General features: G+C 48.5%; 1 protein-coding gene across 2 annotated transcripts; it reads left to right on the top strand.

The window, feature by feature from the left end:
- The first annotated feature begins 5,385 nt into the window (after positions 1-5,385).
- SLC46A1 (solute carrier family 46 member 1) lies at positions 5,386-12,675 on the top strand. Of its 2 annotated transcripts, XM_055001903.1 has the most exons (5): positions 5,386-5,654; positions 7,321-8,173; positions 9,756-9,839; positions 10,465-10,621; positions 11,548-11,742. In XM_055001903.1, exons 1-5 carry the CDS (start codon positions 5,403-5,405, stop codon positions 11,627-11,629), a joined length of 1,428 nt encoding a protein of 475 aa, XP_054857878.1. In that variant the 5' UTR covers positions 5,386-5,402; the 3' UTR covers positions 11,630-11,742. The 2 variants fall into 2 exon arrangements, with proteins under 2 accessions (XP_054857878.1, XP_054857877.1); XM_055001902.1 differs by lacking the exon at positions 10,465-10,621 and having other exon boundaries at positions 11,548-12,675.
- The last annotated feature ends 2,011 nt before the right edge of the window (positions 12,676-14,686 follow it).

Raw genomic sequence — 14,686 nt, 5'->3', positions numbered from 1 at the left:
ACCACTACACCAAACTGGCTGGACAATACAGGAGGAGATGGTCCTTTATTGCATTGCTTTTGTATTTCGTCATCCACCTTGTAATCTCCAAGAAAGGCTAACTAAATAAAGTAAATTAAAAAGCTAAGACTTTCCTCAAGACACCTAAATGAGGGCTAGCACATCTTCTTGTGGCCGTTAGTTTTATCACTATGGGACAGAGATCTCTCCAACCAGTTGCCAATTTGCTCATTGGAAAGGACGGGTGCTGTCAGCATTGACTATGTCTTCCAGTTCGTGTCCTCTTGATGTCTTCCTGAATTCATAGTTTCCAAAACAACTTTCTGCCCCTGTGACCCTGCAGAACTAGTTGTGCAGTTTTTTTCAGTCCTTGCCCAAGTCTCTGATTGTGAAACATGCAAAGTGCCTTTTAAACCAACGGGATGACTCATGTTTAGATGCTCTCAGAACATTGATGCTACTTTACGAAGAGATGGATTGGGAGCAAAGAAGAAACAGCAACTATTCAGTTTTACTTGGAGAAAGGAACAGGGCCATACAAGCTCTTATCAGCTGATCAGCTGTTTGTTCTTCTCTGATAACAACTGATAACAGCAATGACATTTACTGGCAATACTATTGGCTTGCAATTTACAAGGCTCATCATAAAGTACCAGGCTGCATTCATTGGTCAAACCAGGGGTGTGGGTTTTGCGGGAAAGACATTCCTCTCAGCCAGCTACCAGCCTTGGTTTTGCTGACTCTGTGCCAAGAGCCCCGAAGAACAAGAAGCACCTGTCTGCTGGCCCCCAGAACACATCTGCAAGAGTTCGGTCCCTCCTCCCCGGGCAACGACCTGAGTCCACAGCTGCACTTTGCTTCAAGTCAACCTGATAAACAGGGCTGTCTCAGAGGCCCTGGAGAGGCAGCGGCACTCCCTACTCCACCCTGACCCCAAAGTCTGCATAAGCACAAACAGGTTGGCTGGGGGAAGGAGAACATCAGAGTGAGCCTGCTCATTCTCTTGGAGGGCATCTGGTAGAAAGGGGTACATGGAACACTGCTTAGCTGTGGCTTCAACCCTTCCAAGCTAAGTCCTAGAAGGTAGTGCTGAAAGATGTTCTTCTCCAGGAGTTTTCCATAGGGCTCCTTCCTACCTTCCACACCAAAAGGTCCCAGATCCAATCCCCAGCATCTTTCATGCTAGATGACAGCCAATTGCTGCAGGTTTGCTGTTTGGGAGTGGTCCTCCCATGGAAGGCTTGGCTTAAAGTGCACCCTGCTCTATTTCATTTGCAAAATCTTCTCTTTGCTGGAAAGGCTGCAATGAACTTAGTACCTTTGCCCACTGTTAGTGGAAATGTTGGTATATAGAAGAATTTTGGAAAGAAGTATTAAACCAGATATTTGATATAACTGGATACAAAATAGAGTTGGATCCAGAACTGATATTTCCAAGCGTAAGCGTTCGAGAGTCAGAGCTCCCTTCTTCAGAAACAAGTAGGAAGGGAGATCCCTGAACCTTTCTATCCCAACCAAAGGTGGGTGGGGTGTTACAAGGGATGGCATCAAGATGGTACGATGCAGCTTGATTAGATGGAGGTGGGGGTGTAGCAAAGGAAGATGTCAGGATATAAAGGTAGAAGAAGGGAGCTTTGACTCTTAAAAGCTTACACTCGGAAAACCTCGTCGGTTTCTAAGGCGCTACTGGACTCAGATCCTGCTGTTCTACTGCAGACCAACATGGCTCTGCACCTGAACCTGCCTGAAATGATCACTTTGTGGCAGATCACTGAGCTCCCAGCCCTGACCTGGATAGCCCAGACAAGCCTGATCTCGTCAGATCTCAGACGCTAAGTAGGGTCAGCCTTGGTTAGTAATTGGATGGGAGACTTTCAGAGAAGACCAGGGATGCTATGTAGAGGCAGGCAATTGCAAACCACCTCTGTTAGTCTCTTGCTTTGAAAACCCCGGCAGGGTTTGTGTGTGTGTCACCATAAGTCAGCTATGACTTGATGGCCCTTTCCACCACCCCTACTGAGCTGTCAATCCCCCCTACCCCCGCCACAAGCCCTTAGAGAATCCCTAATTGCAATATGTCAGGGACAGCTGCAGCTCAGGCCTTTTAAGCTGGAACAGACAGGTATTTGCCTTCCGTTCATGACTTTTGGCTGACAACAGCATCATAAACTCATCACAAAGGAGCATCGAACTGGAGTCCTTGGCAAGGATTCAACCTTTAATGGTAGACTTGAGCGAGATTAAAAAAAAATTGCTGTGAACACTTTTCCTCAATGGGGGCCCTCACACAGTTGAATCATGAAGGCCAAGGTGGTGGGCGTGTTGTTCAGCTGGTGGGAGGAGATTGAAGGCAGGCATAAGGCCCTGCAGTCCAGCACCACCTTTCTTGGATCTTGTCAGGAACAGGACTGACATGGTCACATTGAGACTGGACTATGAGAGTCTCTCTACACAAGATGCCTCAGTGTGTGTTCATCAAGTGTAGGGAGATGCAATATTAGCCAGGAAGCGTAGTTTAAAAAGACAGAGCTGGTAGAGATTGCTCCTTAGAGGGTTTGTTAATTTCATATCCGTTTCCCCAAAGGCTCTGTCAATTTCACCTCTCCAGTCTAAAACTGTGTGGGATCGCAACCCAAGGGCAGCAAGGAATGGAAATGCTGCCTTCCAGAGCCGGGCTTGGACCTGGAGAGGTTATCATGGATGGAAGTTTCCCTTCTGGCATTTCACAGCCCCTTTACACAGCTCCAGGGTATAGCAAAGCCTTTGCCTGCCGCTGGCTCTGTCTTTTTAAACTACCCAGCTACCGTTGAATCTCCTGTTTGCTCTGTGTGGTACAGTGTTGTGAGCCAGAAATCTACTTTCTGAGCAGCAAATTGCAAGTTAGGTCACGCCTTTTCCAAAACCAGAATCCATTTGATTAAAATACTTTTGAATTAGATTGTCTGAGGCATTGGTATTGGGTGCCATCAATCTTTTGATTACACCCACTTATGCATGTGGTTCTTAAAAGCTTATGCCTCAGTACAGCTGGTTAGTCTTAAAGGTGCTTCTGGGCTTTTGCAACTACAGACTAACACAGGAAAGAAAGAAGGAAGCAAGGAAAGGAGGAGAGAGGGAGGGAGGAAGGGAAAGGTTGGGGAAGAGGCCAGGGAAGCAGGCGGCCTGGGAGAAGCTTCACCCAGGGAGACGGCCCGTGGGTCTTTTGGTGCCAGGCGGGGGGGGGGGGGAGGACCACCAGTCATGTGATTTTTTTTTAGAGGTGCCAGATCTCAGATCCTGGGAGATCCTGCTGGGAAACCCCCCCCCCCCCCCGCTTTTAACATGGTCTAGCCAAATGATTAAACTTATAGGGGATTAGCAATTAATGTTATGCCCTTACAAGAATATCCTTTAACATAAGCATTTGGAAGGGGGAATGTTCATCTTGTTGGGGGGGGGGGTGTTGCAGCACGGTATTGGTGTGTCTAACCCACCCCCCACTAGGCCACTTGGAAGGTTGGTCCAAACTGGGAAAAGCAACCAGATTCAGGAAAGGCCTAGTTGGCATATCCCAGCATCCAACATCTTGAAGTGTGGCAGATTTGATCTCCAAAAGCTATACAAAATGGCGCAGAGGAGGCAGCAAGGCATGGCTGATCGTTTATGGGCAGGAGAGGTGTATGCTAAGGGCATGCTTCAGGATCCTCACTGTGGACTAGCTACCATGGCACTGTTTTGAGACCTTTTCATGTTTGCAGATGATCTCTGACTCAATCCCCCCCCCAGTGGCTGATGGGACATCTCTACTACATAGCTCCAGCAGACAGAATGGGACATTGCCTGTTACAACTTCCTTAAGATACCACAAAGCAGTGAGCCAGCTTGGGCATTCTTTGGAACTCTTTATCAGGCGACTCTTAAGCCGAACCCAAAAGGAGAGAGAGCAGAGGAACAGGACTCCGGTACTGGACGTGGTGGAAAGCCTGGCTGGCCAAGTGTCAATATTTTCAGAACTATCAAACTGTCTCTCCACGCCATGCGAACGGAAAGGAGCGCATTTTTTAAGACCTCAGCCATTCCTCATAGCACCACCAGAGGGCGTTTTTCTGCGTTGGGGAAATGGTAATTGCTAGACCGTATTAGGGCAATATTATTGTAACAAACAATTTCCATATCTGCTAGTTCCTCGCAGTTCCGTTTTTTTAAAAAAGTAAGTCCCTAGACCTTTGGCTGCAGAAATATGAAAGGTGGAAATTCAGAGAACCTGTTACATGCATCGATAACAGAATTATACTGATATAACAATATTCAATTGTCAATATTTTTTTTAGCTGAAAAAGCCCTGGTGGTGCTGGGGAAATCTGTCATAGGAAAGCCCTTTTGCCATGTCCAAATCAAATTATGTGCTGCCTTGTTTCTTTGCTCTATGTGTGTGTGTGTGTCTATATTATATTATATTATATTTATATAAATGTAATTTTAATGATAAGATGTAGTATTTTTATAATTTAAATGATAGTTAAATATGTTTTAAATTGTGTTGTTATCCGCCCTGAGCCCGCTGATGTGGGGAGGGCGGAGTATAAATCCAATCAATTAAATTACATGCCTGTCTCCAGCAGCAAACGCCATTCTGGGGTGTGTGTGTGTCCCAGTAGCTTTTGCATCTTGAAACCTGCTTGGCCTCCAGCACTGTGGAACCCACCGGCGGCGCCATCGAAGCAGAGCCAGCCATGGACTTCAGCGGACTTGGGAGGGCGAAACTCTGTTTAGGATTACCTGACGGCTTCGAGGCCTCTATTTCAAGGAGGGCCCCAGCGACCTCCTTTGGCCTTTCTCTCCATGCTCTGAACCCTCTTTTCCCTCCCTTTCCTGCCCGTCCCGACTTTTGGTACCTCGAACATCCAGCAGGCTCTCTTCAGCCCACCTGTGCTCTGCACGGACACACATCGGGCTTCTATCAACGGGAGTGTAAATGGGCTGGGAAAGCTGTTGCCAGGGGAGGAAGCGCTCCTGCCTTTCTCCCGAGTTTTTTTCCCGTGCGGGGGTGGGAGAGTTTCCCCCTTTCTGCTACCGCACCTGCACACAATACCCAGCAGAAAGGGGGAAACGTCTCCGTCCAGTGCACACTGTTTTTGAATCGGGGGAAAAGGCTTGCGAGAAAGGCAGGCGCTTTCCCTCCCCCAGCGGCAGCTTTCGGAGCCTATTTGCATGCTGTTTTTTCCCTTTAAATGGAAGCCAATGCCCGAGGTGCTGGGTGTCTGCCCGGCTCGCTGGAGAACTCCTCCAAGAAGGACCTGTTAGAGGCTGCGAGCCGATCCGGCGCGCCAGGGAACTCGCAAGGCCTTCTGCCCGCCCCGTCCCGCCTCTCCAGGGCCGAGGACCGCCCCTAGCCGCCGCGTTCAGGCTCGCCGCCGCCCGCCATGGACGAGTCACCTCCGGGCGGCTCGTCCGAGCCCGAGGGGGGCGGCCCGAGGTCGCCCTCCGCGCCCCGGTGCGCTCGGCTGCGGGCCGTGGAGCCGGTGTTGCTGCTGGCCACGCTGGCGCTGGGCGTGCAGAACCCGCTCCTTACCCAGTACCTCTGGGCCCGCCTGGACAACGGCACCGCCGGAGGCGAAGGAGGCGGCGGCTGCGGCGGCAACGGGAGCGGCTCGGGGGCCCCCGCCGGGCAAGAGGTGCGTACGAGCCTGTCCGCCCAGCCCAGGACTCGACGGCGTTGCGCCGGCAGCTGGGAGGCAGGCAGGCGGGGGTCGGACGCGCTCCTTGCCGGCGGCTGGCTGGACTCCGGACCGTCTGGTGTCCTCCCCCGGAACAGATCCTTCGGTCCACTGAGGCTAAACAAGGGCATGGCCCTTCAAGATCTAAGGCGCAGGCAGAGAATAACTGGCACTTGCCTAGCTTCAGAGGGGCTTAGACAGACATACACTTGGTAGAGGAAAGGGACATCAAGACACAGCCAATTTATGGCGACCCCCCCCCCCACACACACACAAGGTTTTCAAGGCAAGAGACAAACTCGTAGTTTTTCCATTGCCTGCCTGTGCCATACTTACTTTCCCATCAAACCTAAAGTTTTTACCAATTGAATGTCATTAAATGTGTCATTTATAATTTAGTCAGAATATGAAATTGTTCTCTCTCTCACCTTTATGGATTTTTAAAGTATAAATTTCATTTTCTATAAGGCAAAAATGTAAGGATACCCAGTACTTGAGAGCCAGTGTTGCATAGTGGTTAAAGGATCAGACTAGGATCTGGGAGACTCGGGTTCAAATCTCCCCTCTGCCATGGAAGCTTCCTGGATGACTTTGGGCCATCACAGGGTCTCAGTTTAACCTACCTCACAGGGTTTTATTTATTTATTTATATTCCGTTTATATTCCGCCCTCCCCACCTCAGCAGGCTCAGGGCGGATTACACCAGAATTTAAAAATCACATTTCACAATTAAAACCATAAAACATTTAAATACCCTAGATTAAAATACAAATATATTGTTGTGAGGATAACATCGAGTAGAGGAGAATGATATATGCCTCCTTGGGTCTCCAATGGGGAGAAAAGTGGAGAATAAATGAAGTAAAATAAAATAAATACTTGAGAAAGAGTTGTAAACTGCAGCACCGTGTGCTACCATAGAATATTTATCTTTAAATTTTGACATCTGAGAGAGAGAAAAAAAAAGTGAAGGTATAAAACCAACTCTGTAGCAAACAAAAGAAAGTTATTATTTGAATGGAGACACTTTCCTAGAATTAAAATAGGTAAGACTACCAGCATATGTGGATATCACACAAAACTAACATTGAAAACTGAACTATTTAATAATGACATTATAGTATATTACCAAAATCTATTAATCGGTTATTTTAAATATAAATTTCTTAAATTTGGGAATTTTCTATTAATTTTGAACCATGTCTATTCTATTTTGTATTATTTTGTCTAAAAGCCTATTAACTATGTAGACTTCTTTGAATAAATGAATTAATGTTATCAACATTATTTACATTTAAACAAAACAATTCATGAAATTGTATAGGTGTACATTATGAGTACTTTTTGATTCAGCGGTTCCCCCAAATATCCCAATACTTCCACTGGAAACATTTTTAAAGTCCTTTTGGGCTACACATTTGAGTGTAAAAAAACTTGCCTTAAGAAGCATTTTTTCTCATTCTAAAAGAGAAAATGTTTCATAGAATTTTTTTTCAGTGCTCCCTCAATTTTTCTAATATTGGATAAATTGAAAAGCAGTCCTTCCCTCCCCCCCTTTTTTCCTGTTTTTTTCCCCCTGGGTCTTCACCTCTCTTGGCTTCACCTTTGTTTCTTTCTCTCCCAGGATCTGGAGGCCTCGGTTGCCCACTGGAACCTCTACATCAACCTGGCCGGCTTTTTCGTGGGCCTCTTTTCAGTGACCTTGTTTGGGCCCTGGAGTGACCATGCGGGCCGCCGTCCGGTCCTTATCCTGCCAGCGGTGGGCATGGCACTGCAGGCAGCCACCTACCTACTGGTTATGTACCTCCAGTTGCCAGTTCCTTACCTCCTACTTGGCCGCATCCTGAGCGGTTTGTCGGGTGATTACAACCTGATTTTGGCGGGGTGTTTTGCCTATGTTGCTGACGTTAGTGACAGGCGAGCACGCACCTTCCGGGTAGCCATCTTGGAGGCGTGCCTTGGCCTGGCAGGAATGGCGGCCAGCATCATTGGGGGCCAGTGGCGCAAGGCTGAAGGGTACCTCGCGCCGTTCTGGCTGGTCTTTGCTGCCGGCCTCTGCGCTGCGCTCTATGCAGCCTTCTGCCTCCAGGAGTCAGTGCTGCAGAGACAGCAGGGAAGACTCTTCACTCTCCGCCATTACATGGCCGTGTACCGCCTTTACACAGCCCCTAGCCGGGGCAGGACCTGGAAGAAGCTCGCCCTCTATTCTCTTGCCTTCTTTCTGGTGATCACTGTGCATTTTGGAACTCGAGACATCTTGATCCTGTACGAGCTGAGCTCTCCGCTCTGTTGGGGCTCAGATCTGATTGGCTATGGCTCGGCAGCCCACTACCTGACTTACCTCACCAGCTTAGCAGGGCTCTGGCTGCTCCAGAAGTGCATGGAGGACACTTGGGTGGCAGAATTGGGGCTGCTTTCCAACATTCTGGGGCTTGGGGTGATTGCCCTTGCAGCCACCACTCCCCTGATGTTCACAGGTAATCTTGGCTTTCGCTCTGTCCAGAGTGGAATGGCCATTTTGTGTCTCCAAACTATTCAGCAAAGCATCAGGATGATTGACGGGCCCCGACTGCTCCTTGGGTCTTCGTCAGAAGCACAAAAGGGTGGCTTTGCAAAGACACTCAAGTCCATTTAGTCTGGCATTCTGTTTTCCAAAGGGATCGCTCTGGTGCCTCATAGCTGTTGATTTTGGTCTCTTTGGCTGTCTGTACCTGGTGGTGATCCAGTGTGTCACTCGCATTGCTGCTGTGAATGCATGGGCAATGGATGGTCCACACGGGGCTGCTTTCTGTGCCCGTCCTTTATTCGTGGTCCTGAGCTTCCTCATCCACAGGGCACTGGAGCCGCTGCACATTGGTTGTCTGGGTGGGTCAGATGGAATTCTAAGGCTTTGCTCCCCAAGACTCCTGGGGGTGGAACTTTCTCAAAAGTGACGTGCATTTCTCATTCGAGGTCCTTGTTTACAGATTCTGGTTAGGAAATTAGGTTGCAAATGGTTTAAATTTCTTAACATGGAATAGACCTCTGTGTGGTGGTGGAGGAGGGTGCCCTCAAGTCATAGCTGACTTATGGCGACCCCCTGGTGGGGTTTTCTTGGCAAGACACTAACAGAGGTGGTTTACCACTGCCTGCCTCTGCAACCCTGGTCTTTGCTGGAGGTCTCCTATCCAATTACTAACCAAGGCTGACCCTACTTAGCTTCTGAGATCTGATGAGATCAGGCTCACCTGGGCTATCCAGGTCAGGGCAGACCTCTGTGTATAGAAGACCAAAAGGGTGTGGGATATTGTCGTGTGATCTGTCGCTGTGGCCTGTCAGAAGGTGAAGCATTCTGGGAGCAAGGGGACTGCCTGTCTCCACAGGGGGCTTTGCCACTTGTCCTGGCCCCGTGACAGGCCACAGAGGGACAGAAGAGGGAAAAGTTGGCTTTATAGCTTGGGACCCTGCACTCCCTGACAGGACAGCCACATAGCTGGCTGTGCAGCTTTCAGCTTTTGTCGGCAATGGTTTCTATGTCAGATGCAGGGCAGTTCAGGCCTGAACATTTCTCCTTTGGTGAGAACGTGACGTCATGACTTGCAAGTGTGAAGTGGCCCCACAAATTGCCTGTGCTAATTAAGAATATCCGAAGAGCCCCACTGGATCAGACCAGTGGTCCTTCTAGCCCAGCATCCTTTTCCAAGTTTGGCCTCACCCGTTGCCCTGGAAGGTCCACAGCAGGGGCGCAGAGGCCAGACGGCTTCCTCTGCTTATTCCTTGTCGTTGGCCCCCAGCAGCTGTCATTCAAAGGTATGCTGCCTCCGAACATGGAGGTTCCTTGTAGCTATCATGGTTTTTCACCTGCTCAGTAATGTATCTGGATGAATTTGTCCCTTGCTGCCAGGATGCTAAAAGACATATTCACAGAAATCTTCTCTGAGCTCAACCAAAGTGCAGCTGGGGTGTGTGTGTGTGTGTGTGCAGTGTGGGATAGTGGCTAGCAAAGTTCTGTGGGCCACATTGGTGGCTCCTTTTTTAGTCGCGTATTCTACTTCATAACCTGTTTTTGCTTTTGCCCAGGTTATGGGCTCCTCTTCCTTTCGATTACTGCCACTCCTGTGATCCGCTCCAAGCTGTCTAAATTGGTTGACGAGACAGAACAGGGTAAGGGAAACAATGGGTCTGCAACTCACAACCAAGCAGTAAATGAATTGTGTACGGTCCATGGTATATGTAATGCAGGATGCAGCCTCTTGAGAATTATTTTTTTTAAAAAGAGCAAACTTCTAGTCCTCCTTGATGCAACTGAAAGTGCTCATTATCGGTGAAGAGATCAGGACCCCTCCCAAGGGGCAGCTGAAAAAGGGTTTCAGAACAAAAATTTCCAAAATAAAAAGTTTTTAAAAAAAGGGGGGGGGCTTCCAGGAATTGGAGGCCCAGTGAAGCTCCTTGTCTGTTCTCTGGTAGAAAAGAAATAGACCATGCAGAAGAACAGGTGTTGCAGGATGAATTTTGCTCAATTCTGCTTTTCAGAGACAGATTTTGGGTGTTCAAAGGCCTTGCCACAGGGCTTAAGGTTAGGCCTTGGGACTTGTCCCTGTATCCTGTCCCCCATCCCCCATATACACAGGATTCTTGGAACAGACACTCCCAGGAGCAGAGAGCAAGTTCAAAGTACTGGCTGTGATTAGCCAGCTATGGGATGAGGTCTGAGAAGGGCCCTTTCTTTCAGTTTCCCCCAGTTGTTTTTACAGGTGTGGTACCTCCGTGTAAACTCTCTCTCCTCCAGGGGCCCTCTTTGCAGCAGTGGCCTGCACTGAAGGGCTGTGCTCACTCGTGGCCACAGGTGTGTTCAACTCCCTTTTCCCAGCAAGCCTGCACTTCATGAAGGGCTTCCCGTTCCTCTTTGGGGCCGTCGTCCTCCTTTTTCCAGCAGCCATTCTTGGGTAATCCTTGTCGTGTTTCTTCCACTGGGGCAGGTCCCCTTCTCAGGCTCTTTCCCACGGTTGGAGGGCTAGTGGGCTTGGACTCCAAATCAAGTTCGGGGCAAGGGGAGTTGCCTGGGTGCCACCTTCCTTCCTGAGCTTCACCTGCTGATTTGGGATCTCACTGCTTCTTTAATTTGTTTACGTTTTAAAATTTTAGTTTTAAATGGTTTTTATGTTGCCTCACCAATGTTATTTGAGGTATTTTTAAAAAATTAATGTTGACAACTCAACTGCCCTGAAAACAGTAAGCACAGCGCAGCGATTCTCACCCCTGGTTTTGTGACACCCTAGAATGCTGCCAGTTGTCTCAAGCAGTGGTGGTGAAAATTATATATACATTTAAAAGCACAACAATTAAATTTCATCTGCATTAAAAGAAAAAAAATCAATCCAGCAGCACAAAAGAAGTAAAAATGGCTTGCAGTAAATAAAAATCCACCAAACAGTAACACACATACACATACAAAACTAAAACAAATGGGCCAACCCCAAGCACAAGTCTGGGTGGGGGGAAATAGCTTTAGCCTAGCACCATAAAATTAGCAGATCTGGTGCTGAACAGATGGCTCTCCCAGGAGGGTCAAATGCCCCTTCTGTTCAAGACCACCAGAAAGACCTGAATAAGACCCCTGTAAATTGTCTCTATCAGTGGCCTGCAAGATGTCCTTGGATGACCAACCAACAGGGCACGGCTACATCAGTCCTTTCCTTCCTAGGATATAGGCAAGGCTACCTCTGGTCATTTAACTAGCTGGCTAATAACCAGATGAACGTCATGGTGGAGTGGGGATCTGAGTGAACCCAGCTCTAGTTGCTGCACGACACCGCTCCGGTTCCCTTGAGAGTCTAACGCTGCCCGTTTTCTCTTTTCCTCCCTAACCCAGGTGGATTGAAATCCAGGATTCAAAACCTGAGTACAGCCACTTTGAAGATTTGCCTAGCCCAATCCAGGAAGCAGCAGACTGATGGCTATCAATCCAGAATTGGCCCCAACTTGCGTGTGTGTCTATGTGGATTTGAAAGTGCCGACATGGTTTTGCCAAATCTGACCGTGGTGGAGCCAGAACTGGGGGAAAGGCAGGCATTTTATGGCCCTGTCTTGCTGGGCAAGTGTGCAAAGGACCAGAAGGACTCGAGATAAGGGCTGAGAAGTCACGCTTTCGAACAATCTGCAGGGTAACAGCCATTTCCTTTAAGGCACATAGGTGGAAGTCTGGAGTAAGGGAGACCGCTTCTGCAAAGGTGATCTCTAGTCAAAGGCACTGTCTGAATTTCAGATGAAAAAAGCTACATGGAGCTGAGAAGGGGGAGCTTGGCCATCATACCTTGGCTTGTGTGGGCAATCTGTGCCTTCCAAGCAGGAGTTTCCAAAGGGCAAGAGGAAGACCTCGCCCTAATGAGTGGGAAACCAGAGGTAGAAATTAGACACTAGTACTGGAAGAGGCACCTCTGCTGTCAGATGCATTTTTCATGTGGACAGCCAAAGCCCTTCTCGGCCTGGAATTTCATAGGACAAGCTTTGAGGATACCTGTAGGATACAGTGATGGGCCTTGTCCCCAGGAGAGGGAGTGGCGCAGGTTACTGGACAGGTAGGGCTGCAGATAGGGAAAGTGCTCCATCTGGATGCCAGTTAACTGTCCAGGTGCTTGCTCATTGCCCCAACTTGCAATTCTCTATTTGCTGGGAGACTCCCATTCTCCTGCCAAATGGCTCTTCTTCTCAGCCCGGACAATGTAGCATTCAAGTGGGGGTGGAGAGATGTTTGCTGGGACTGGGCTCCTTATTTGGGCCTCAACCATGTGCTCCATGTTCCCTTGAATTATGTGGTAGTTCACCTAAGACAACAGTAAGAGGCCCAGCTTCCACAGTGTGGGACCCTGCCAGAGCAGTCTGGGTGAACCAGCTGTGCGCCACTCCCTTTTGTCTGCTCCTGACAACTGATGTAGGGCCAAGCTACAAGTGAGGAATGACACTTGAACGGCAAGTGAACAGGCTCACGTGTATTCCTCCCTGTTCACTTGCGCTCCACTTGTGCTCCACTACGTGATCAAGTGGAGCACAAGTGAACAGAGAGGAATACATGTGAGTCTGTTCACTTGCCGTTCAAGTGTCATTCATCTCTTGTAGCTTGGCTCATAGTGGAGGAAACGCTGAAGCATCTCCAGGCAGGCCACCAGGGCTGGCTGTGTTCTGGCCCCCTGCTTCTTATAGTTTGCTCTTCTGTGCTCTAAAAAACAAATTTCTGAACCATGATAAAGCAACTCAGCCAAGTACGATAAATCATTCCAATTAATTTGGTTTGCTAAATTATCATCTGTTGGGGTGGGGAGAATCTAGGACACAGAGACTCAGCTCCCCAGCCCTGGCCAGAACTCTTGCCCAGTCCATAGCTTTTGAGATTTTTACCAGAAAGAGCCTATATGCCCTTAAGCCCACTGGTGCAATGATGAAGGCTAGGGACTCGCTTTGAAAGACTACGGAATAGCTGCAGCTCCCAGAATTCTGCCCTTAGGAGCATCTTTTTCATGTTTGCCTGGGATGGAGGCACAAACTTGTCTTGATACTGTACTTGATTAGTGCAACATCTAGAAGTCCAAACTGGCACCTGCAAAACAGCCATTTCTGGAGTGGTGGCTAAGAAATAAAGGGAATGAATAAAACCAAACTGGTTTATTGCCAGGTCCGACTGACCCTCAATTGAAAACACTTGGATTATGAGCAGGCCAAAGGCTCGTTGGGTTTATGCGTCGAAAAAGCATTTCACCCAGCATCTGGTATTCAGCGGTATGCAGTGCGTCACACAACACCCAATTAACTGGTGGAATTCACTGCCACAGGATGGAGTGAGGACCCCTAGTTTAGAAGGCTTTAAAAGGGGTACTAAATGAATTAATGGAGGAATCCAGCTAAAGAATATTACCCATGATGACCAAATGGAGCCTCCATGCTCAGAGGCAGTGTACTGCGTAGCTGTTGCTGGTGGGCAACAATACAGAGTACGCACTTTAGCCTATGCATCCCTGCTTTTGGGCATTCAGTTGGCCACTGTGGGAAGTGGGATGCAGGACTAGTCAGCCTGCCAATTGGATGTAGCAGGGCTCTTGTGGTGCTTTGGATGTACCTTCACATTCTCCGCAGGCTGGCTGCTGTGAGGTCTTGGCACAGTGCAGGGCATTCATTCCCGACCCTGTTCCACAACACTTAAGTGTTCTGCCTACTGGTAATTTCCATATAGATTATTTGCCCCAAGTTCAACGTCGGGAGTCACTTTTTACTGTTTCCTTGCAGCGTTATGGTGCATTCGTGCACCTTCAGGGTTTTCCCCAGTTTTTCTTTTGAGTTTGTGCAAAGCAAGTTTTCCCAGGCTCACTTTGCTGCAGTTTTGGGCAAGATGACAGTAAAGCCTGTGTGACTGTCCTGTGGGTGGGTGTTCAGATTTTCCTGCCCATGTGGCAGTGTCCTTGCCACCCAGAGGCCATTTCTTTGCCCTGCTGCTGTTTTTAAAAAACAGAGCAGTCTTTCCTGGGGAGGGAATGAGGGCACACACAGACAGCGAGGTACAAGAAAGGGCCTAACTCTGGAGCTCCATACAGAATGGCAGGATTGTGAGGCGGGGGGAGGTTATGGGAAGCTGGAAATAGGTCCTTGTTACTAACCACACCCCCTCTTATGTGCTAGAGAAATACTTTTAAAGAGAAAAAATGCACTTCACCTCTTTTGCTTGCAGGGAGGGGTTGGCTCAGCCCAGTTCTTCCTCGTGGGTGTGCAAAGCTGGGGAACCAACCCCAACCACTTCCTGAACAGGGACCAGCTTTATCTCTTTCCCAAGGTGACAAAAATTAAAATTGCTTCTTATTTGATAAATGCAGATGGTGCAAAAAGGGAGAGGTCTGAAGTACTTGGCAATCTTGCATTCAGAGAAGGGAGCTGTATCAGCATTTAAACTTGTTCAGAATAGGGGAACTGGCTTGCTGGCTCAGACCCAGGTCAGTTCAACTGGTCCAACACCCTGTTTCCATCCA

Source organism: Eublepharis macularius, chromosome 17 (genome assembly GCF_028583425.1).
Source record: "Eublepharis macularius isolate TG4126 chromosome 17, MPM_Emac_v1.0, whole genome shotgun sequence".
Classification (NCBI taxonomy): Eukaryota; Metazoa; Chordata; class Lepidosauria; order Squamata; family Eublepharidae; genus Eublepharis; species Eublepharis macularius.
This window is presented reverse-complemented; position numbering and strand designations above follow the sequence as displayed.

Excerpts from the sequence above, each read along its gene's own strand:
- SLC46A1 (XM_055001902.1), top strand. The coding sequence starts at position 5,403 with ATGGACGAGTCACCTCCGGGCGGCTCGTCCGAGCCCGAGGGGGGCGGC. Across the intron at positions 8,174-9,755 it reads CACTCCCCTGATGTTCACAG|GTTATGGGCTCCTCTTCCTT; the intron begins GTAATCTTGGCT and ends GCTTTTGCCCAG. Across the intron at positions 9,840-11,547 it reads GGTTGACGAGACAGAACAGG|GTGGATTGAAATCCAGGATT; the intron begins GTAAGGGAAACA and ends TCCCTAACCCAG.